General features: G+C 56.0%; 1 protein-coding gene across 2 annotated transcripts in view; it reads right to left on the reverse strand.

Moving 5' to 3' along the window:
* znf638 (zinc finger protein 638) overlaps nt 1-14730 on the reverse strand; it is a 279892-nt gene extending 265162 nt beyond the window's left edge. For both annotated transcript variants that reach the window (XM_078224710.1, XM_078224700.1), the window contains exon 1: nt 14368-14730. In XM_078224710.1, coding sequence (XP_078080836.1) covers nt 14368-14474 — 107 coding nt within the window. In that variant the 5' untranslated portion in view covers nt 14475-14730. The remainder of the gene's footprint in view (nt 1-14367) is intronic.
* Nucleotides 14731-22226: the final 7496 nt, after the last annotated feature.

A 22226-nucleotide genomic window follows, 5' to 3' on the forward strand; every position in this document is an offset into this window, starting at 1 on the left:
GCCATATTTTTAAAAAATGACTTTCTATTGAAACAAAAAGGATGGCTGCTGCAAGTCACATGACTGGCCTTTTTTTTCTGGGAGCAACCACCAGGAGTTACAAGAACAAAATAATTATTTGGTCAGCCTGTGGAATCTCACACCTCATTGTACAGATCCCCCGCAATGAACTAAAGCGGATGAACTGACTCCTCAACCTGAACTATCACAAAAGAGAGATCAAAACTCATTGGGCAGGATTTTATTGCCTCGCTCATCCCGAAACCCTAAAATCCCACCCGAGGTCAATGGATCTTCCCAGTGTCCGCCCCTCGCCCGCTCCGATTCCCGTGGCTGGCGGGGTGGTAAGATTCTGGCATTATATTGGAAGAGATACTGACATTCACCTCGTTCCCCCTCCTCAGGAGGAACGATGGAATTCTGGCCAAAAGCTGTTTGTTCAGCTGCAATTAACCATCAATGCGACCTGTCACATGACCCAAGCCTCTGGCCTTTTTTGGACAGCTTTAACCTCACAGGCACTCTGCTTTTTAACATCCCCGCTGGTGAGCCACCAAGAAGCAGACCACCTGGTAGAACATCAACCTGCTCCTTGAAGCCTGTCTCTGCTGGAAGGTTTGCTACCATCGCCGGCAGAACCAACCCAGTCTCTGTGGGGCCAACACTAACTATAATGCAAAGTCTACGGCCGGAACTCTACCACCTCACCTGCCACAGAATCAGAGCGGGCGAGGGTCTGACAGGGCGGCACGGTAGCACAGTGGTTAGCACTGCTGCTTCACAGCTCCAGGGACCTGGGTTCGATTCCCGGCTCGGGTCACTGTCTGTGTGGAGTTTGCACATCCTCCCCGTGTCTGCGTGGGTTTCCTCCGGGTGCTCCGGTTTCCTCCCACACTTCAAAGATGTGCGGGTTAGGTTGATTGGTCATGCTAAAAATTGCCCCTTAGTGTCCTGAGATGTGTAGGTTAGAGGGATTAGTGGGTAAATATGTCAAGATATGGGGTAGGGCCTGGGTGGGATTGTGGTCGGTGCAGACTCGATGGGCCGAATGGCCTCTTTCTGCACTGTAGGGTTTCTATGATTCTATTGACAATGGAAGGCTCTGTTGACCTTGGGCGGGAATTTTCATTGCCGTTTACCACTTTTCTGCATCACCTTCAAACATCTTGGCCCTAAATCATTGATGAAACACCCACGAGCCACAGGGGTTCCAGTACTGAGCCCTGTGGAACCCCACTGGAGACAATGGGGGCGATTCTCCCATCTCGCTGCGCTGATTTTTTGGTGGAGCGGGCTGGGAGATTTCAGCGGGGCAGGGTTAGCACGATCCGTGCTGGGTGTCCAGCCCCGAACGCGTCCCCCACTGCCAGATTCCGGGCACTGTCAGCTCAGAAATAGGCCCAGAGCTGCATTAGTTATTCAGGAGGATACTTTAATATCATTTAAATATAATTAGCAGGCCTTGGAATGAAGCCTCCAGACCCGCTAGCCTCCCACCCTGCTGGAGCGTTTACTCCAGAGGGGTCTACAGGAGCCCCCCATTAATGGGGAGCTGGCAGCCTGAGCGAAGAGGGGCAATCGGGGCACCCCAGAGGGCCAGGCAGCTGGGGGGGTTGTCCCATGGGCATTGGCACCCTGGCAGTGCCAGCCTGGACTCCCTAGCACTGCCCAAAGGGCAAAGTCCCAATGCCCAGGGGGCACCTAGGCATGGGGCAGTGCCAAGGGGGGGGGCAGGGCCTAATGGGGAGGGCCTGATGGGGGTTGGGCCTCTGTGGGGGTGATCAGTAGGGGTGGGGGGGTCCCACTGCCACTGTGCATTTGGGATCACAAGCAGAGGGAGGGAGGCCAGCGATCGGGACTGGCCATCGGGGTTGGGGAGCCAATCTACGGGGGGGGGTGTCAGGACCGCAACGGAGGGGAGGGGGGTGGAACTGCGGGGGGTGGGAATCGACACTAAAGAGTGGGGGGAGGGGGGAATTGACACTGTGGGGGGGGATCAGCACTGCAGGGGGGTCGGCACTGCAGGGGAGGGGGTCGGCACTGCAGGGGGGTCGGCACTGCGGGGGAGGGGGTCGGCACTGCAGGGGGGGTCGGCACTGCGGGGGAGGGGGTCGGCACTGCAGGGGGGGTCGGCACTGCGGGGGGGGGGGGTCGGCACTGCAGGGGGGTCGGCACTGCGGGGGGGGGGGTCGGCACTGCAGGGGAGGAGGTCGGAACTGCAGGGGGGTCGGCACTGCAGGGGAGGGGGGGGTCGGCACTGCAGGGGGGGTCGGCGCTGCGGGGGAGGGGGTTGGCACTGCAGGGGGGGTCGGCGCTGCGGGGGGGGGGGTCAGCACTGCGGGGGCGGGGTCGGCACTGCGGGGGGGGGTCAGCACTGCAGGGGAGGGGGTCGGCACTGCAAGGGAGGGGGTCGGAACTGCAGGGGGGTCGGCACTGCAGGGGAGGGGGGGGTCGGCACTGCGAGGGGGGGTTGGCACTGCGGGGGGGGGGTCGGCACTGCGAGGGGGGGGGTCGGCACTGCGAGGGGGGGTTGGCACTGCAGGGGGGGTCGGCTCTGCGGGGGGGGGGTCGGCACTGCAGGGGGGGTCGGTACTGTGAGGGGGGGGTTGGCACTGCGGGGGGGGTCGGAACTGCAGGGGGGGTGGGTCGGCACTGCGGGGGGGGGTGGGTCGGCACTGTGGGGGGGGGTCAGCACTGCGGGGGGGGGGGTCGGAACTGTGGTGAGAGGTCTACACTGCGAGGGGGGGTGGTCCGCGCTGTAGGGAGAGTCGGCACTGCAAGGGGTGGTTGGCACTGGGGGGGGTTGGCACTGGGGGGGGTTGGCACTGCGGGGGGGTTGGCACTGCAGGGGGTCGGCACTGGGGGGAGGGTCGGCACGGGGGGGGGAGGGTCGGCACTGGGGGGGGAGGGTCGGCACTGGGGGGGGGTTGGCACCGCGGAAGGGAGTCGGCAATGCGGGGGGGGGGGTCGGCACTGCGGGGGGGGGGGGGTCGGCACTGCGGGGGGGGTCGGCACTGCGGGGGGGTCGGCACTGCGGGGGGGGTCGGCACTGCGGGGGGGGTCGGCACTGAGGGGGGGTCGGCACTGCGGGGGGGGGGTCGGCACTGCGGGGGGGGGGTCGGCACTGTGGGGGGGTCGGCACTGCGGAGGGTGGGGTCGGCACTGCGGGGGGGGTTGGCACTGGGGGGGGGGTTGGCACTGTGGAGGGGGGGTTGGCACCGCGGAGGGGGTTGGCACCGCGGGGGGGGTTGGCACTGCGGAGGGGGGTTGGCACTGCGGAGGGGGGGGGTTGGCACTGCGGGGGGGGGTCGGCACTGCGAGGGGGGCGGGTCGACACTGCGGGGGGGGGTCGGCACTGCGGGGGGGCGGGTCGACACTGCGGGGGGGGTCGGCACTGCGGGGGGGCGGGTCGACACTGAGGGGGGAGGGTCGGCACTGTGAAGGGGTGGTCGGCACTGCGGGGGGGGCGGGTCGGCACTGCGGGGGGGGTCGGCACTGCGGGGGGGCGGGTCGGCACTGCGGGGGGGGTCGGCACTGCGGGGGGGAGGGTCGGCACTGCGGGGGGGGGGTCGGCACTGCGGGGGGGGTCGGCACTGCGGGGGGGGCGGGTCGGCACTGCGGGGGGGGTCGGCACTGCGGGGGGGGTCGGCACTGCGGGGGGGGTCGGCACTGCGGGGGGGGTCGGCACTGCGGGGGGGGTCGGCACTGCGGGGGGGGGGTCGGCACTGTGGGGGGGCCGGCACTGCGGGGGGCGGGGTCGGCACTGCGGGGGGGGTCGGCACTGCGGGGGGGGTCGGCACTGCGGGGGGGGTCAGCACTGCGGGGGGGGTCGGCACTGCGGGGGGGGGGTCGGCACTGCGGGGGGGGTCGGCACTGCGGGGGGGGGGTCGGCACTGCGGGGGGGGGTCGGCACTGCGGGGGGGGGGTCGGCACTGCAGGGGGGGTCGGCACTGCAGGGGGGGGGTCGGCACTGCAGGGGGGGGGTCGGCACTGCGGGGGGGGGTCGGCACTGCAGGGGGGGGTCGGCACTGCGGGGGTGTCGGCACTGCGGGGGAGGGGTCGGCACTGCGGGGGGGGGGGTCGGCACTGCGGGGGGGGGGTCGGCACTGCAGGGGGGTGTCGGCACTGCGGGGGAGGGGTCGGCACTGCGGGGGGGGGGGTCGGCACTGCGGGGGTGTCGGCACTGCGGAGGGGGGGTGTCGGCACTGCAGGGGGGGGTCGGCACTGCGGGGGTGTCGGCACTGCGGGGGAGGGGTCGGCACTGCGGGGGAGGGGGTCGGCACTGCGGGGGTGTCGGCACTGCGGGGGGGGGGGTCGGCACTGCGGGGGGGGATCGGCACTGCGGGGGGGGGGTCGGCACTGCGGGGGGGGTCGGCACTGCGGGGCGGGTCGGCACTGCGGGGGGGGTCGGAACTGCGGGGGGGGTCGGCACTGCGGGGCGGGGTCGGCACTGCGGGGGGGGGGTCGGCACTGTGGGGGGGCCGGCACTGCGGGGGGCGGGGTCGGCACTGCGGGGGGGGTCGGCACTGCGGGGGGGGTCGGCACTGCGGGGGGGGGGTCGGCACTGCGGGGGGGGGGTCGGCACTGCGGGGGGGGGGTCGGCACTGCAGGGGGGGTCGGCACTGCAGGGGGGGGGTCGGCACTGCAGGGGGGGGGTCGGCACTGCGGGGGGGGGTCGGCACTGCAGGGGGGGGTCGGCACTGCGGGGGTGTCGGCACTGCGGAGGGGTCGGCACTGCGGGGGAGGGGTCGGCACTGCGGGGGGGGGTCGGCACTGCGGGGGTGTCGGCACTGCGGGGGAGGGGTCGGCACTGCGGGGGGGGGGGTCGGCACTGCGGGGGGGGGGGTCGGCACTGCAGGGGGGTGTCGGCACTGCGGGGGAGGGGTCGGCACTGCGGGGGGGGGTCGGCACTGCGGGGGGGGGGTCGGCACTGCAGGGGGGGGTCGGCACTGCGGGGGTGTCGGCACTGCGGGGGAGGGGTCGGCACTGCGGGGGGGGGGGTCGGCACTGCGGGGGTGTCGGCACTGCGGGGGGGGGGGTCGGCACTGCGGGGGGGGATCGGCACTGCGGGGGGGGGTCGGCACTGCGGGGGGGGGGGGGTCGGCACTGCGGGGGGGGGGGTCGGCACTGCGGGGGGGGGGGTCGGCACTGCGGGGGGGGGGTCGGCACTGCGGGGGGGGGGGGTCGGCACTGCGGGGGTGTCGGCACTGCGGAGGGGGGGTGTCGGCACTGCGGGGGGGGGTCGGCACTGCGGGGGTGTCGGCACTGCGGGGGAGGGGTCGGCACTGCGGGGGAGGGGGTCGGCACTGCGGGGGTGTCGGCACTGCGGGGGGGGGGGTCGGCACTGCGGGGGGGGATCGGCACTGCGGGGGGGGGTCGGCACTGCGGGGGGGGGGGGGTCGGCACTGCGGGGGGGGGGGTCGGCACTGCGGGGGGGGGGGTCGGCACTGCGGGGGGGGGGTCGGCACTGCGGGGGGGGGGTCGGCACTGCGGGGGGGGGGTCGGCACTGCGGGGGGGGGGGGTCGGCACTGCGGGGGGGGGTCGGCACTGCGGGGGGGGGTCGGCACTGCGGGGGGGGGTCGGCACTGCGGGGGTGTCGGCACTGCGGGGGGGGGGGGTCGGTACTGCGGGGGTGTCGGCACTATGGAAGGAAAGTTGGAGGGCTTCATGTGAGGGAAATCGTGTCTGACTAATTTATTAGAGCTTTTTGAGGAAATCTCAACCAGAATGGATAGAGGGGAAGCAGTCGGTTTGTTGTATTTGGACTTCCAGAAGGTGTTCAACCTCGCAAAAGGTTAAGTCATAAGATCAGAGCCCATGGTGTTGGAGGCAGTGCATTAGCATGGATAGAGAACTGGTTAATGGGCAGCAAACAGCGAGTCGGGATGAGGGGTTCTTCTTCAGGTTGGTGACCTGGAACCAGTGTGGTTCCACAGGGGTCAGTGCTGAGGCCGCAACTATTTACGATATATATTAATAACTTGGAGGAAGTAGGTGAATGTACGAGAGCCACATTTGCAGACGACACAAAAATAGATGGAAAGGCAAGTTCCGAGAGGGATGCAAACAGTTTACTATTACTACTAGATACTACTAAAGCAGATTGCTATGTAGAGTTAAAGCACATAGGATTGCGGTTAGTGTCTTGAGTTAGATAGAAAGCTGGTTAGCAACAGGAAGTAAAGAGTTGGAATAAATGGCTCTTTCTCCGATTGGCAGGAAGTGGCTAGTTGGGTTCCACTAGAATGAGTGTTGACTGGCATGAGATGGGAATTCTACCCTTCAGCCAGGAGGAAATCCCCACCTTGGATTGGCTGACAGCTTTCCAGTCCCTCCAACAACAGCGCTGCAGTGGCCAGAGAAGGCACTGCACGGAGCTGCCAGAGCCCGAGTCCTGGGAGCTAGAGGCTCACGTACGGGTGATGGGTCCCAGGCCACAGAGGATAGGGAAGGCCTGGGGATTAGTCAGGAGGATAATCAGGGTCTCAGGGGACAGGTGAGGGGGAGGTCTGATGGTCACTAGGCCTTAAGGGGAGAGTGCCCCAGTCAGAAGGGGCCTTCTGATGGAGGCAACGCCCCCAACCCCTGCAACGCTTTCACGCCCAAGTCTTCACTTCTGGATTTACCCCCAGAGCTGCCATCTGTCTGCCAGCCTAAAAACTGAGGCTGGGTGGGAAACAGGGCAAAGGGGGGCGGCAGGGGGGTGGGGGGTGGGGGGGGGGGGGCACGGAGGGCTTGCTATCTGAGGCCCTGCCCGTCCTAGTGTAAAATCAGTAGGAGGTTGTGATGGGCAGGACGGCAGGAGGGAATCCCGTCTATGCAATTTCACACTCCCCAGCTCCCACCTCCCCTCACCTCAGAACCCACGGGAGTGTGGCTAGTGTAAAGTTCCACACTTGAATACCTCCCAGTGCTATGATTTACTTTCCAGTAGCTGGTTCCAGTTCGTTGTTGCCAAATTAAATCACAGCTTAGTACAACTGGCGTTCCTCCAATTTAAAACCTGTAACTTATAAAAAAAACTCTAAAACTAAGTTCAGAACTGACTCTTCCCTTGTTCAGCTTTATACGTACTGACTGACTAAAGCTGTCCTGAATGCATTTTAAGAATTCTGCTCCCTCTGTGCCTTTCACACAGATTTTATCCCAGTGAGTGCAGCAGTTACTAAATCCTTCGCAATGCTACGCGCATTCCTTCACCTCTGACCCCAGATGTCAGCGTGAGCAGATTGAAAGCCCCTGCAGGGACATGATCCCTCACAGGCACAAGCATGCTCCAGTGTGCAGTTTCCAAGATCTTGATGTTTATGGGGAAGTGGTGGAGAGATAGGCGGAAGTGCAGGAGACTGAGTGTTGGAGGGAGTGGAAGCACGAGGGACGCTGAAAGCAGCATGTCCGGGGACCCCGGAGTTCAGAGTGATTTTGACTCCAATTCCTGGCTGCCAACTGGACAGGAGGAGAGTCTGCCTCTGGGTAGGTGGGAGAGAGGCAGGTCACCAACACCTTCTGTGGGGTAAACAGGGATGGCAATAAGTGCTGGCCTAGCCAACGACATCTACATCTCATGACTGAATAAAAATAAGGCCACAGTCAGGGACCCTTGTGGACTGTGACTGCAGTGATTAGGAGTGGCCACAGGGGAGGGGGAAGAGGGTCACGAGAGGGTGCTTGGAATTGGGAGTGGGTCGGAGAGGGAGTTGGCTGAGGTGGGTTTAGTGATTATGGATGGGGAGAGAGAGGTCGGTGGGAAGGGATCGGTGATTTTTAAGTTCATTTATTAATCACAAGTAGGTTTTCATTAACGCTGCAATGAAGTTACTGTGAAAATCCCCTAGTCGCCACACTCTGGTGCCTGTTCGGGTACACTGAGGGGGAATTTGGCATGGCCAATGCACCCTAACCAGGAGGCGGGGGAGGGATGAAGAGACAGACGGAGCTGGGTGTCACACCGAACACTAAGGAGATATAAACGATGTCGATGGTAGACTTTTACTTGCAATGGATTTGTTGCAAATTGATTATTTCCTGCAAAACTCACTTTGCAGAGAAGCAGGGCAGGAGCTGAGACTCGGAGAGCCAGGCAAGAGCATTTTACACCAAACCAAACAACGTTTCTGTGTGACTGCAGGAGACAGAACAACACATAAACGCCAACCAGTTGCTGACAGCCTGGCTGATGGGAGGCATTGGCCAATCATCTCCATTTTGGTCAGGCTTGTGGTTTCTCTCCCTCTTTTACATCTCCCCATTTTTAATTCCACTACCTTGAGAAATTAGCAGGAGAAACAGAAACACAACAATGACTTGGTGTGACCAATTTTAAACTCTCGTTCATGGGCCAAGATCCCATCCCCAGCTCCCCGCACCACTCCACCCCACTACCCCGTACACAACAGACAGCACGTGGATCCAGAAACATCCCGAGGAATCACATTGTCTTTTTCAGAGCTGGTAACAGTGGAAACATGCTGTGGTAACCAGGCTATAATATATATATATATATATATAATATATATATAACTCTGCAGCTCACAAAGCACAACAACTTATATCTATATAACGCCTTTTAAATCGTAGAACATTCCAAAGAGCTTTAGAAACATAGAAAACTACAGCACAAAACAGGCCCTTCGGCCCACAAGTTGTGCCGAACATATCCCTACCTTTTAGGCCTACCTATAACCCTCCATCCTATTAAGTCCCATGTACTCATCCAGGAGTCTCTTAAAAGACCCTATTGAGTTCGCCTCCACCACCACTGACGGCAGCCGATTCCACTCGCCCACCACCCTCTGTGTGAAAAACTTGACTGGAGCATTGAAAACAAAGTATAAAACCAACCCACATGAAGAGATATTCGATAAGGTGACAGAAAGCTTGGACACTGAGGTAAGTTTTAAGACGTGTCTTGCAGGAGGAAAGTGAGGTGTACGGAGGGAATTACAGAGCTTAGGGCCCAGGCAACTGAAGGCATGGCCACCAATGGCAGAGGAATTAAATGTGGGAATGCTCAAGAGGACAGAGGAAGAGGAGTGTAGATATCTCAAAGGGTTGTGGAACTGGAGGTGGTTGTCCGATAGGGAGGCCAAGGAGGGATTTGAAAGCAAGGATGAGAATATGGGAGTCAACATAGATCCGCAAGGACAGGGGTGATAGGGGAATGGGACTTGGTGTGAGTTAAAGGCAGAGGCAGCTGAGTTTCAGATGACTCAGGTATACAGATGGTAGAATGTGGGAGACCAGCCAGCAGCGCACTGGGATATGTAGGATATATATATACAGAGCACAGAAAGAGGCCATGCAACCCAACTAGTCCAGTCCAGAGGTAACTAACCATGAATGGGAGTTCCAGCATTGCAGATAAGCTGACACAGGGGCAAAGTTGAGCGAGGTGCAAACAGATGTCATAAAAATGAGGTCAGATGTGACACCAAGATTGCGAATAGACAGGCCTAATCTCAGGCTGTTGCCAGGGAGAGGGATGGAGCCAGTAGCTCGGGAATGGAGTTTGGAGTGGGTACTGAAGATAATGGCTTCAGTCTTCCCAATATTTAATTGGAGGGAATTTTTGATCATCCTGAATGTCAGATAAGCTGCCTGATAATTCACCAGCGGTGGAGGAGCTGAGAGAGGCGGGGGGGGGGGGGGGGGGGGGGGGGGCGGGGGGGTGGGGGGAGGAGGTAGAGATGGGGGGGAGATAGAGGTGGTGGGAGGTGGAGGTGGGGGGGAGGTAGAGGCGGGGGGGAGGTAGAGGCGGGGGGGAGGTAGAGGCGGGGGGGAGGTAGAGGTGGGGGGAGGTAGAGGCGGGGGGGAGGTAGAGGCGGGGGGGAGGTAGAGGCGGGGGGGGGAGGTAGAGGCGGGGGGGAGGTAGAGGTGGGGGGGAGGTAGAGGCGGGGGGAGGTAGAGGTGGGGGGGAGGTAGAGGCGGGGGGGAGGTAGAGGTGGGGGGGAGGTAGAGGCGGGGGGGAGGTAGAGGCGGGGGGGAGGTAGAGGCAGGGGGGGAGGTAGAGGCGGGGGGGAGGTAGAGGCGGGGGGAGGTAGAGGCGGGGGGGAGGTAGAGGCGGGGGGGAGGTAGAGGCGGGGGGGAGGTAGAGGCGGGGGGGAGGTAGAGGCGGGGGGGAGGTAGAGGCGGGGGGGAGGTAGAGGCGGGGGGGAGGTAGAGGCGGGGGGGAGGTAGAGGCGGGGGGGAGGTAGAGGCGGGGGGGAGGTAGAGGCGGGGGGGAGGTAGAGGCGGGGGGGAGGTAGAGGCAGGGGGGGGAGGTAGAGGTGGGGGGGAGGTAGAGGCGGGGGGGAGGTAGAGGCGGGGGGGAGGTAGAGGCGGGGGGGAGGTAGAGGTGGGGGGGGAGGTAGAGGCGGAGGGGAGGTAGAGGCGGGGGGGGAGGTAGAGGCGGGGGGGAGGTAGAGGCAGGGGGGGAGGTAGAGGCGGGGGGGAGGTAGAGGCGGGGGGGTAGAGTTGGGTGTGTACAAGTGGAGGCTAACTCTGTGCTTCTGGGTGATGTGACTGAGAGGCAGCAGGTAGATAGGGAGGACAGGAGGGGAACAAGGATCGATCCCTGAGGGACACCCATGCAGGAGCAGAAGGGAAGCCATTAGAAATGATTCTCTGGCTATGGTTAGATAGATAAGAATGGGAACAGGTGAGAACAGTCCCAGCAGCTGGACGACAGTGGGAGAGGTGTTGGAGGAGGAGGAGGATGTGGTCACCATGTCCAGGACCAGGAGGCAAAGTTTACTTTTGTCACCCCGCACAGAATGTCATCTGTGAGTTTGATTTTATGAATGATTAGTTGACGGGATGTGGGCATCACTGGCTTGGCCAGCCCTTCCCCAATTACCCTTGAGAAGGCTGTGGTGAGCTGCCCTCTTGACAAGAGCTGTGGCAGAGACAGAGGATTGGAGGGAACAGATTTAGGCATCACACATTCGAAGCCTGTGGAGATGAAAGAGATGTAGCAGATGCGGCAATCGGGTGATGCGTCCAAGGGTTGGTTTGTTGAGGGAAGAGTGATGATGGCAGCTTTAATGGAGCGGGAAACAGCACCTGAGGAGAGAGAATTGGCAAACACGGGAACCGGCAGGGGAGCTCGGGTGGTTTAGTGGGAATCGAATTGAAGACCAGGAGGTGTGTTCATGGTCAACCTGAGGTTGAAGAGAGCATGAGGAGAGATGAAGGAAAACCAGCCAAGGTTGGGAATTCAGGGCAGATGGAGCTTTATTGGGAATTTGACAAGTGTGCTCGTGGGAAGGAGGGGCACGATTAGGCAGATGATCAAATTGTCTCAATCTTAATGAGATGGAGTCCCAAGAGTTTCTCACAATTGTTTTGGGAGGTCAAGGTGGAGGGGACAGAGAAAGAGAGAGAGAGAGAGGGAGGGGGTTTGGGAAGACCATTTACAATCAAGAAAAGGAGCCGGGTGTTATCTTTGCATTCCGGGATGATCCTGGATTAGTGAGCAGGTATAGAAGATGCGAACAGGACCAGCAGTGTCTGGCAATGGCTAAACCTGGTGTCCCTGTATCCTTTCAGTTCTACACCCTTTGACTGTTAGGGAGTGGTGATGAGCACTGTAGCTGAGGGACTGGCCATGCTTGAGGGAGAGAGTTTTACAGGGGACCAGGGCATTAAAAATGGAAAAAGGTGATGGATAGAGGGTCAAAGGCTAGGCAGCTGGGATGTTGAAAGTGCACTTGTAAATGAGTTGGAGAGTAGCTTATTGCAGGGACAGATACAGAAGTGGGTAGGGATGGAGTGTGGGAGGGAGATGCGGGTGGAAGTGATCAGAAACAGCAGCAATAACCAATTTTAACCCTCTCTGCACACCAACTAACAAGAAACACTCCAATAAATGATGTGTGGAGCAAACTAATTAGACGTTTTTATTACTCGAATACAATAATAACAAAGCCTCTTTAATATAATAAAGCATCCCAGGAATGATTATTAAATAAAGTGTGACACTGAGACACATAAGGAGATATTAGGTCAGATGATCAAAAGCTTGGTCAGAGAGATTTCAAAGTGTCCTAATAAAGTGAGGTAGAGAGATGGAGCGATCTGCGAAGGGAAATCCGGAGCTTCGGACCCAGACAGCTGAAGATACAAATGGTGCAGTGATTATGATTGGGAATGCAGAAGAATCCAGAATTAGAAATCTCAGAGGGTTGTGGGGCTGGAGAAGATGACAGAGATAGGGAGGGGTGAGGCCCAGGAGAGAACAGAAATAAGGATTGAGAATTTTAAAACAGATCTGGTTTGACCAGGAGTCAGTGTAGGTCAGTGGGCACATGGTCGATAGGGGAGCGGGACCTGGTGTGAGTTAAAGTTTACAGACAGCAGAGTTTTGGATGATCTCGAATTTACCAAGGTTGGAAGAGGGGAAGACAGTCAGGAGGTTATTGTCGTCAAGTCTAGAGGTAACACTCTCACTGATAGAGAAACATCATTCAGCTCAGGGCCCCCCCCCCCACAACCCTCTCTCTGCCCCGACCCTACTGAATCCAGTTACCCCATTCCCCCAACCCTACTCTGCCCAATCGCCCATTTAACCCAACTTTACTCCCTCTTACCCACTCCCCATATGCCAGCCTTCAGGATACGGACCGAGTAAGGGCAAATGGTTTTTTGTTTAGTTCAGTTGGTCGGCACAGGCTTGGAGGGCCGAAGGGCCTGTTCCTGTGCTGCACTTTTCGTTATTCTTTGTCCTTACAATCCGCTCCTTTCCCCAGCCACCTGTGCCCCATTTCTCTTCGCGCAGTCCATTACCCTTCACCCTACTCCAATCCTTCTGGCTCTGCACATTCTGCAAGCCTCAATGTGGCAGCCCCCTTGTTCCAGCCGCTTCCCACATCCCGTTATCCGAGCACCATTGCCCCAGCCCCATTATCCCAGCCCCAAGACCCAATCCCAGTGCTCCAGCCCTCTTACCCCAGTCTTACGCCAGTCTTACCCCCTCCCCCTTATCGGAATCCACTTACCCATTCCCCCTCTCCACCCCTCACCCCCTCACCCCCTCACCCCATGCCCTCACCTCCATCACCCCTCACCCCATCTCCCCTCACCCCCATCCTCTTACCCCGCCCCCTCACCCCGCCCCCTCACCCCCATCTCCCCTCACCCATCTCCCCTCACCACACCCCCCACTCCCATTTCCCTCACCCCCACACCCCGCCCCCTCACCCCGCCCCCTCACTCCCATCTCCCTTCACCTCCACCCCCTCACCCCGCACCCTCACTCCCATCTCCCCTCACCCATCTCCCTCACCCCACACCCAACTCCCATTTCCCCTCACCCCCTCACCCCCCCCCCTCACCCCACCCCCCCCCCACTCCCATCTCCCCTCATCCCCACCCCCCTCACCCCTCCCCCCCCATCTCCCCTCACTCCTCCCCCCCATCTCCCCTCACTCCCATCTCCCCTCACTCCCATCTCCCCACACCCCCATCCCCCCTCACCCCCGTCCCCTCACCCCCATCTCCCCTCACCCCCATCTCCCCTCACCCCCATCTCCCCTCACCCCCATCTCCCCTCACCCCCATCTCCCCTCACCCCCATCTCCCCTCACCCCCATCTCCCCTCACTCCCATCTCCCCTCACCCCTGCCCTCTCACTCCCATCTCCCGGCACCCCTACCCCCTCACCCCGTCCCCTCACCCCCATCTCCCCATACCCCCATCTCCCCTCACCCCCATCTCCCCTCACCCCATCCCCGTCACCCCCATCCCCCCTCACCCCCATCCCCCCTCACCCCACCTCCCCTCACCCCACCCCCCTCACCCCCTATCCCCTCACCCCCTGCCCCCTCACTCCCTGCCCCCTCACCCCCTGCCCCCTCACCCCCTGCCCCCCTCATCCCCTGCCCCCTCACCCCCTGCCCCCTCATCCCCTGCCCCCTCACCCCCACCCTCTCACCCCCTGCCCCCTCACCCCCTGCCCCCTCACCCCCTGCCCCCTCACCCCATCCCCCCTCACCCCATCCCCCCTCACCCCATCCCCCCTCACCCCCTGCCCCCTCACCCCCTGCCCCCTCACCCCCTGCCCCCTCACCCCCTGCCCCCTCACCCCCTGCCCCCTCACCCCCTGCCCCCTCATCCCCTGCCCCCTCACCGCCACCCTCTCACCCCCGCCCCCTCTCCTCCGCCCTCTCACCCCCCGCCCCCTCACTCCTGCCCCCTCACCACAGCACTATTGCCCCTGCCTCCTTTCCCCGGCTCCGCTTCGCGAATCCCTTGCGCTGTGTTGTCTGCCTCCCTGGTTGATGATGATGAGTGGGGCTGTATTGGGTTTGTAACAATTTCCTTTGCGCAGAGTGAGAGTGAGAGTGGTTGGGAATACTGCCAGCTTCACCCCCCCTGCCCATTCACCCTACCTGTGGATGGGACCAGGCAGCCGCAGCTGGCAGGGTGGCCTTTTTCGTCCGTTACCCTCGCTCTGTCGGATTTCCTTGCCCTGAGCTTTCCCCTGAACTTGTTCCATCCTCCCAGTGCTGGGACTGGCTGGAAATCTTCATGGATCCCCAGTGATTCCCCTTGCTGCTGCTCGGATAGCCTTGTAGAGTCCCTGTAATTCCTGCTTCGTCTGTGTCCCTCTCTCTCTCCCTCTTCCTGTGTTCTCCGTGCTGGATAAAGTCGGAAATCCCAGCAATTGTTTCGGAGCTGTTAAGCTGAGGACGAGTGTTGGAGAGAGACTGGGTTTCTGAGGGTCCGTCACAGAGCAGGCAACCAGCGAAGGGGAGGGGCTGGAGAGCCAGCCAGCAGCTGCAGTAAGTCCCCCCCCCCCCCCGCCCCCCTGCACCCCCCCCCCATTCCGCAACCCTTCACCAGACAACAGGTGGCTTCCCTGTCCAATAAAACTATTTAAACATCTCACAGCAGGTCTCAGTGACTGAGAGAGGACCAAATTGTCTCAGTACTTCAATCACTGGAGATTTTTAGTTTATTTATTAGTTACAAGTAGGCTTACGTTAACACTGCAATGAAGTTACTTTGAAAATCCTCTCGGCGCCACATTCTGGCACCTGTTCGGGCACACTGAGGGAGAATTTAGCACGGCCAATGTACCCTAACCAGCACGTCTTTCGGACTGTGGGAGGAAACCGGAGCACCCAGTAGAAACCCACGCAGACACGGAGAGAATGTGCAGAATCCACACAGGCAGTGACCCAAGCCGGGAACTGAACCCGGGTCCCTAGCGCTGTGAGGGAGCAGTGCTAACCACTGTGCCACCGGATGGGGTGGAGGTGCTATTCGGGGAGGGAACAATGCACACACATCAAGGAGATTGCTCAATGACGGGGGATTTTTGATCGAAACTGAGAGAAAGTATTTCTGGTGGGAGAGAGAGGTCGGTAATCAGAGGACACCACTTTAGAGTGATTGGAAAAACGAATCGAGGGAAGGTGAGGACACATACTTTCCTGAGGTGTGTGGTTGAATTCTGGAGTGTCCTGACTGAACGGGCGGGGAAGCAGACTCCACAGTAACTTTCAAAGAGGGAATTGGATAAATACAGCAAAGGGACTATGGGGAAAGGACATGGGAGTGGCATTGCCTCTTTAAAGGGCTAGCACAGGCATGATGGACTGAATGTCCTCTTCTGTGCTGTATCGTTCTATGATTCTGCCAAAATAACAACAACTTGCATTTATATAGCATCTTCAACATTGTAAAGCAACTGAGAGCTTCACAGGATCATTGTCAAAGTCCCTGAACCTCTTTATCCCTCTCTCTGCTCCTTTATCGTATAATCAAAGAATGATTGCAGCTCAGAAGGAGGCCATTCAGCCCATGTGTCCATGCTAGCTCTCGACAAGAGCAAAGCACTTAGTTCCACTCATAGAATCATAGAATTCCTACAGTGCAGAAAGAGGCCATTCGGCCCATCGAGTCTGCACTGGCAACAATCCCATCCCAGGCCCTATCCCTACAGGGAATTCAATGTTTTTAAGACGGCAGTAGATAGATTTTTGCTAAACAAGGGAATCAAGGGTTATCGGGGTGGATGGGAATGTGGAATTCGAAACACAAACAGATCCCATGATTGTACTGAATGGTGAAGCAGGCTCGAGGGGCCGATTGGCCTACTTACACTTGTATTTTTTTTAAAAGTCCTATTTTTCCTGGGATGATAGGGGTGACAGGATTAGGATACGACTCCCACATGTGGAAACCCAAACTCAGAGTTCAAACAAACTCTGGAGTAAGGGTCTTATCCTGCAGTGTTGGAATTACAAGTCTTTAGAGAAATGCTCACTGCTCTTGAAGGGTGGATAAGATCTGTTGTACTGTCAAGCTGTCAAGTTATTTAAATGGTCAGCCCTTTAACAATTAAAAAACTGCCTGCCTGTATCTGAGTGTTGAAATAAATCTGTTCTAGCAATGTAAATAATTGTTTGTTGATTCAATGCTATTATAATAATATCACCTCTTGGCTGGATTCCACAACTTACCATTATCACAGTGAGAGGGTGTAAATTCACAGTTTGATTGATAGCTCAAAGAGTAAAGGGTTAGCTGCCTTTGATGTGGGATGATGAAAACAAATGCTTGTTTTTCTGAGGGATTAAGTACTTGAGAGGAGCTAAATGTGTTGAATGAGCTTTCATGAATGGGACAATGTTTTTTTTATTTAGTGGTCTGTAAAAGATATTTAGACCCTTACTTTGTGGGCATGTTGGATAATGGATGACTGGGAAAAGGTGGGGGGGTGGTGGGGAATGAGTTGACACTAAGTTGGCATAGGGGCTATAAAGGACCATAAGTTAGCATTGAGGGTATAGGAGCCATTGCAGATGAGTGTGGGCATGGATTGGCATGACAAGGAGTATGAGGGGCCATTGGGAATGGATGGGGGATCATGAGTTGGCATGAGCTAGCATGGATGGGAATGTGGAGTGTGTGGGTGATGAGGTAGATTGAGTGGTGAGGGCTTGAGGGCCTAATGTTTAAGGAGGAGGTAGTGGCATAGTGGCAATGTCATTGGACAATCAATCAGGTGAATGCTCTGGGGACAAGGGTTCAGTCCCATCATGGCAGCTGATGGAATTCAAATTTAATGAATAAATCGGGAATTAAAAGCTAGTCTCAGTAATGGTGACCATGAAACCATTGTCGATTGTTGTAAAAACCCATCTGGTTCATTAATGTCCTTTCGGGAAGGAAACCTGCTGTCCTTACCTGGTCTGGCCTACATGTGACTCCAGACCCACTGGATGGTTGACTCTGAAATGTCCTCTGAGATGGACGAGCAAGCCAGTTGCATTAAAAGGATCAATAAGGAATGAATGGCACTTGAAATGGCGATGGACCATGCATCCCTGTCGACACTGCAAAGTCCTCCTTTACCAACCCCACAAGTCCCAATCTTGAAAAACCCAACAGAATTTCCTTTTCATAAATCCACGTTAAAAATTATTATTTTTTCAATTCATGGACAGCATCACTTGCAAAGCCAACATTACTGTCAACTTGTCTAATTCACCTCAAATCTCCCTTGCATCCTCCTCACAACTCACAACACCACCCAGTTTGTGTCATCAGCAAACTTGGAAATGTTTGGGGATTTGGATCTCCATCCAGGTCATTTATATATATTGTGAACAGCCGGGGCCCAAGCAATAATCCCTGCGGTACCCCACTGGTCACTTGACTTAAAATTGCCATATCTGGGGACCTTGTGACAAAAGGAAAGGCTCCTATAGGAAGGAAGGGCCATGGATGTCGTCTATATGGATTTCAGTAAGGCATTTGACAAAGTCCCACATGGCAGGTTGGTTAAGAAGGTTAAGGCTCATGGGATACAAGGAGAAGTGGCTAGATGGGTGGAGAACTGGCTTGGCCATAGGAGACAGAGGGTAGTGGTCGAAGGGTCTTTTTCCGGCTGGAGGTCTGTGACCAGTGGTGTTCCGCAGGGCTCTGTACTGGGACCTCTGCTATTTGTGATATATATAAATGATTTGGAAGAAGGTGTAACTGGTGTAATCAGCAAGTTTGCGGTTGACACGAAGATGGCTGGAATTGCGGATAGCGAAGAGCATTGTCGGGCAATACAGCAGGATATAGATAGGCTGGAAAATTGGGCGGAGAGGTGGCAGATGGAGTTTAATCCGGATAAATGCGAAGTGATGCATTTTGGAAGAAATAATGTAGGGAGGAGTTATACAATAAATGGCAGAGTCATCAGGAGTATAGAAACACAGAGGGACCTAGGTGTGCAAGTCCACAAATCCTTGAAGGTGGCAACACAGGTGGAGAGGGTGGTGAAGAAGGCATATGGTATGCTTGCCTTTATAGGACGGGGTATAGAGTATAAAAGCTGGAGTCTGATGATGCAGCTGTATAGAACGCTGGTTAGGCCACATTTGGAGTACTGCGTCCAGTTCTGGTCGCCGCACTACCAGAAGGACGTGGAGGCATTGGAGAGAGTGCAGAGAAGGTTTACCAGGATGTTGCCTGGTATGGAGGGTCTTAGCTATGAGGAGAGATTGGGTAGACTGGGGTTGTTCTCCTTGGAAAGACGGAGAATGAGGGGAGATCTAATAGAGGTATACAAGATGATGAAGGGTATAGATAGGGTGAACAGTGGGAAGCTTTTTCCCAGGTCGGAGGTGACGATCACGAGGGGTCACGGGCTCAAGCTGAGAAGGGCGAAGTATAACTCAGACATCAGAGGGACGTTTTTTACACAGAGGGTGGTGGGGGCCTGGAATGCGCTGCCAAGTAGGGTGGTGGAGGCAGGCACGCTGACATCATTTAAGACTTACCTGGATAGTCACATGAGCAGCCTGGGAATGGAGGGATACAAACGATTGGTCTAGTTGGACCAAGGAGCGGCACAGGCTTGGAGGGCCGAAGGGCCTGTTTCCTGTGCTGTACTGTTCTTTGTTCTTTGTTCTTTATAGACAGGGAGGCGGTGGTTTAGTGGGATTGTCACTGGGCTAGTAATCCATAGACCCAGACCCAATGGTCTGGGTTCAAATCCCACCACGGCAGATAGTAAATTCCATTGAAATTGAATTCAGTTAAAAAAAAATCAGAATGAATAGTCTAATGATGACCATGAAACCATTGTTGATTGTTATAAAAACACATCTGACCTACATGGGGCTCTCAACTGCTCCCAGAAAGCAAACAAGCAAACCATTCGGTTCAAGGCCAATAAATGCTGGCCTTGCAAGAGATGCTGCCCATTAATTAATAAAAAAAATGGTTTCTAACAGAGATAAAGGAGAACCAGTGGAATTTGATAAGGCCCCACACAGGAAGTTACAACATGGGATTGGTGACAATAGGCTGGTCTGACTTGACAATCGGTGAACAGACAATAAAAGTCGGGAAGTGCTGCTGCAACAGTGCAGAGCGTTGATGCAGCAGCATCTTGAGCACTGCTCACAGTTTTGGTCCCCTTACCTGAGGAAGTCATAAATGAATTAAAGGCGGTTCGGAGAAGGTTCACTAGAAACATAGAAAAACTACAGCACAATACAGGCCCTTCAGCCCACAAAGTTGTGCCGAACATGTCCCTACTTTAGCGATTACTAGGCTTACCTATAACCCTCTATCTTACTAAGTTCCATGTACTTATCTAAAAGTCTCTTAAAAGACCCTATCGAATCCGCCTCCACCACCGTTGCTGGCAGCCGATTCCACGCACCCACCACCCTCTGAGTGAAAAACTTACCCCTGACATCTCCTCTGTACCTACTCCCCAGCACCTTAAACCTGTGTCCTCTTGTGGCAACCATTTCAGCCCAAGGAAAAAGCCTCTGACTGTCCACTCGATCAATACGTCTCAACATCTTATACACCTCTATCAGGTCACCCCTCATCCTTCGTCTCTCCAAGGAGAAAAGGCCGAGCTCACTCAACTGATCCTCATAAGGCATGCCCCCAACCCAGGCAACATCCTTGTAAATCTCCTCTGCACCCTTTCTATGGCTTCCATATCCTTCCTGTAATGAGGCAACCAGAACTGAGCACAGTACTCCAAGTGGGGTCTGACCAGGGTCCTATATAGCTGCAACATTATCTCACAACTCCTAAACTCAATTCCTCGATTGATGAAGGCCGGTACACCATACGCCTTCTTAACCACAACCCCAACTTGCACAGCTGCTTTGAGCGTCCTATGAACTCAGACCCCAAGATCCTTCTGATCTTCCAGTCTGCCAAGAGTCCTACCATTAATATTATATTCCGCCATCCTATTTGACCTGCCAAAATGAACCACCTCACACTTATCTCGGTTGAACTCCATCTGCCACTTCTCCGCCCAGTCTTGCATCCTATCAATGTCTCGCTGCAACTTCTGACATCCCTCCACACTATCCACAACACCTCCAACCTTTGTGTCATCAGCAAACTTACCAACCCATCCCTCCACTTCCTCATCCAGGTCATTTATAGAAATCACAAAGAGTAAGGGTCCCAGAACAGATCCCTGGGGCACTCCACTGGTGACCGACCTCCATGCAGAATATGACCCATCTATAACCACTCTTTGCCTTCTGTGGGCAAGCCAGTTCTGGATCCACAAAGCAATGTCCCCTTGGATCCCATGCCCCCTCACTTTCTCAATAAGCCTTGCATGGGGCACCTTATCAAATGCCTTGTTGAAGTCCATATATACTACATCTACTGCTCTTCCTTCATCAATGTGTTTAGTCACATCCTCAAAAAATTCAACCAGGCTCGTAAGGCATGATCTGCCTTTGACAAAGCCATGCTGACTATTCTTAATCATATTATACCTCTCCAACTGTTCATAAATCCTGCCTCTCAGGATCTTCTCCATCAACTTACCAACCACTGAGGTTAGACTCACTGGTCTATAATTTCCAGGACTATCTCTACTCCCTTTCTTGATTGATTCGCTAGATTGATTCCAGGGATTAAAGAAATTAGGGATGATATTAAATCCAAAGAGGGACATATAAAATTGCCAGAAAAAGCAGAAAGCCCGAGAATTGGGACCATTTTAGCAAAAGAGGACAAAACATTTGATTGAGGGGGAAAATAGAATCTGAGAGTAAAATTTCAGGGAGCATAGAAACTAACTGTAAAAATAACGATAAATATGTGAAGAGAAAAAGATTACTAGAGACAAATGTAGGTCCTTTACAATCGGAAGCCGGGGAAATTGTAATGGGGAACAAAGAAATGGCAGAAGAATTGAACACAAACTTTGGTTGTGTCTTCACAAAAGGGAGTTCAAATAATCTCCCAGAAATGTTAGGGAGCCAAGGGTCTAGTGAGAGGGAGGAATTGAAGGAAATCAGTATTAGTAAGAAAATGGTGCTGGGGAAATTAGTGGGTTAAAGACTGACAAATCACCAGGGCCTGATAATTGACGTCCCAAAGTATTAAAGGAAGTGGCCGTGGAAATATTGGATGCATTGGTGGTCATCTTTCAAAATTCGATGGACTCTGGAGCAGTTCTCCGGTTGGAGAGTAGCAAATGTAACCACACTATTTAAAAAGGGAAGAGAGAAAACAGGGAGAATTCCAGACCAGTTAGCCTGACATCAGTTGTGGGGAAGATGCTGGAGTCTATTATAAAAGTCAAGATAACAACATTCGGAAAGCATTAACAGGGTTGGTCCAAGCCAGCGTGGGTTTAGGAAAGGCAAATCATGCTTAACAAATCTACTGGAGGTTTTTGAGGGTGTAACTTGTGGAATAGATAAGGGAGAACCATTGAATGTGGTATATTTGGACTTTTAGAAGGCTGGTGATAAGGTCCCTCATAAAAACATAAAAGGACCATTCGGCCCTTCAAGCCTGCTCCGCTATTCATTATGATCATGGCTGATCATCAAACTCAATTGCCTGATCCCGCCTCCCCCCTATATCCTTTGATCCCATTCGTCCCAAGAGCTATACCTAACTCCTTCTTGAAAACATACAAAATTTTGGCCTCAACTGCTTTCAGTGGCCGTGAATTCCACAGGCTTACCACTCTCTGGGTGAAGAAATTTCTCATCATCTCTGTCCTAAAAGGGTTATCCTATATTGTTAAACTATGAGCACTGATTCTGGACTCCCCCAGTATCAGGAGCATCCTTCCTGCATCTACCCCGTCTAGTTCTGTTAGAACTTTTTTAGGTTTCTATGGGGACAGCTCCATCCCCCACCCCCCTGACCCCCCACCCCCCCTCACCATTCTTCCGAACTCCAGCGAATGTAATCCTAACTGAAACAATCTCTCCTCATACATCAGTCCCGCCATCCC

This window comes from Mustelus asterias, chromosome 1 (assembly GCF_964213995.1).
Source record: "Mustelus asterias chromosome 1, sMusAst1.hap1.1, whole genome shotgun sequence".
In the NCBI taxonomy this organism is placed as follows: Eukaryota; Metazoa; Chordata; class Chondrichthyes; order Carcharhiniformes; family Triakidae; genus Mustelus; species Mustelus asterias.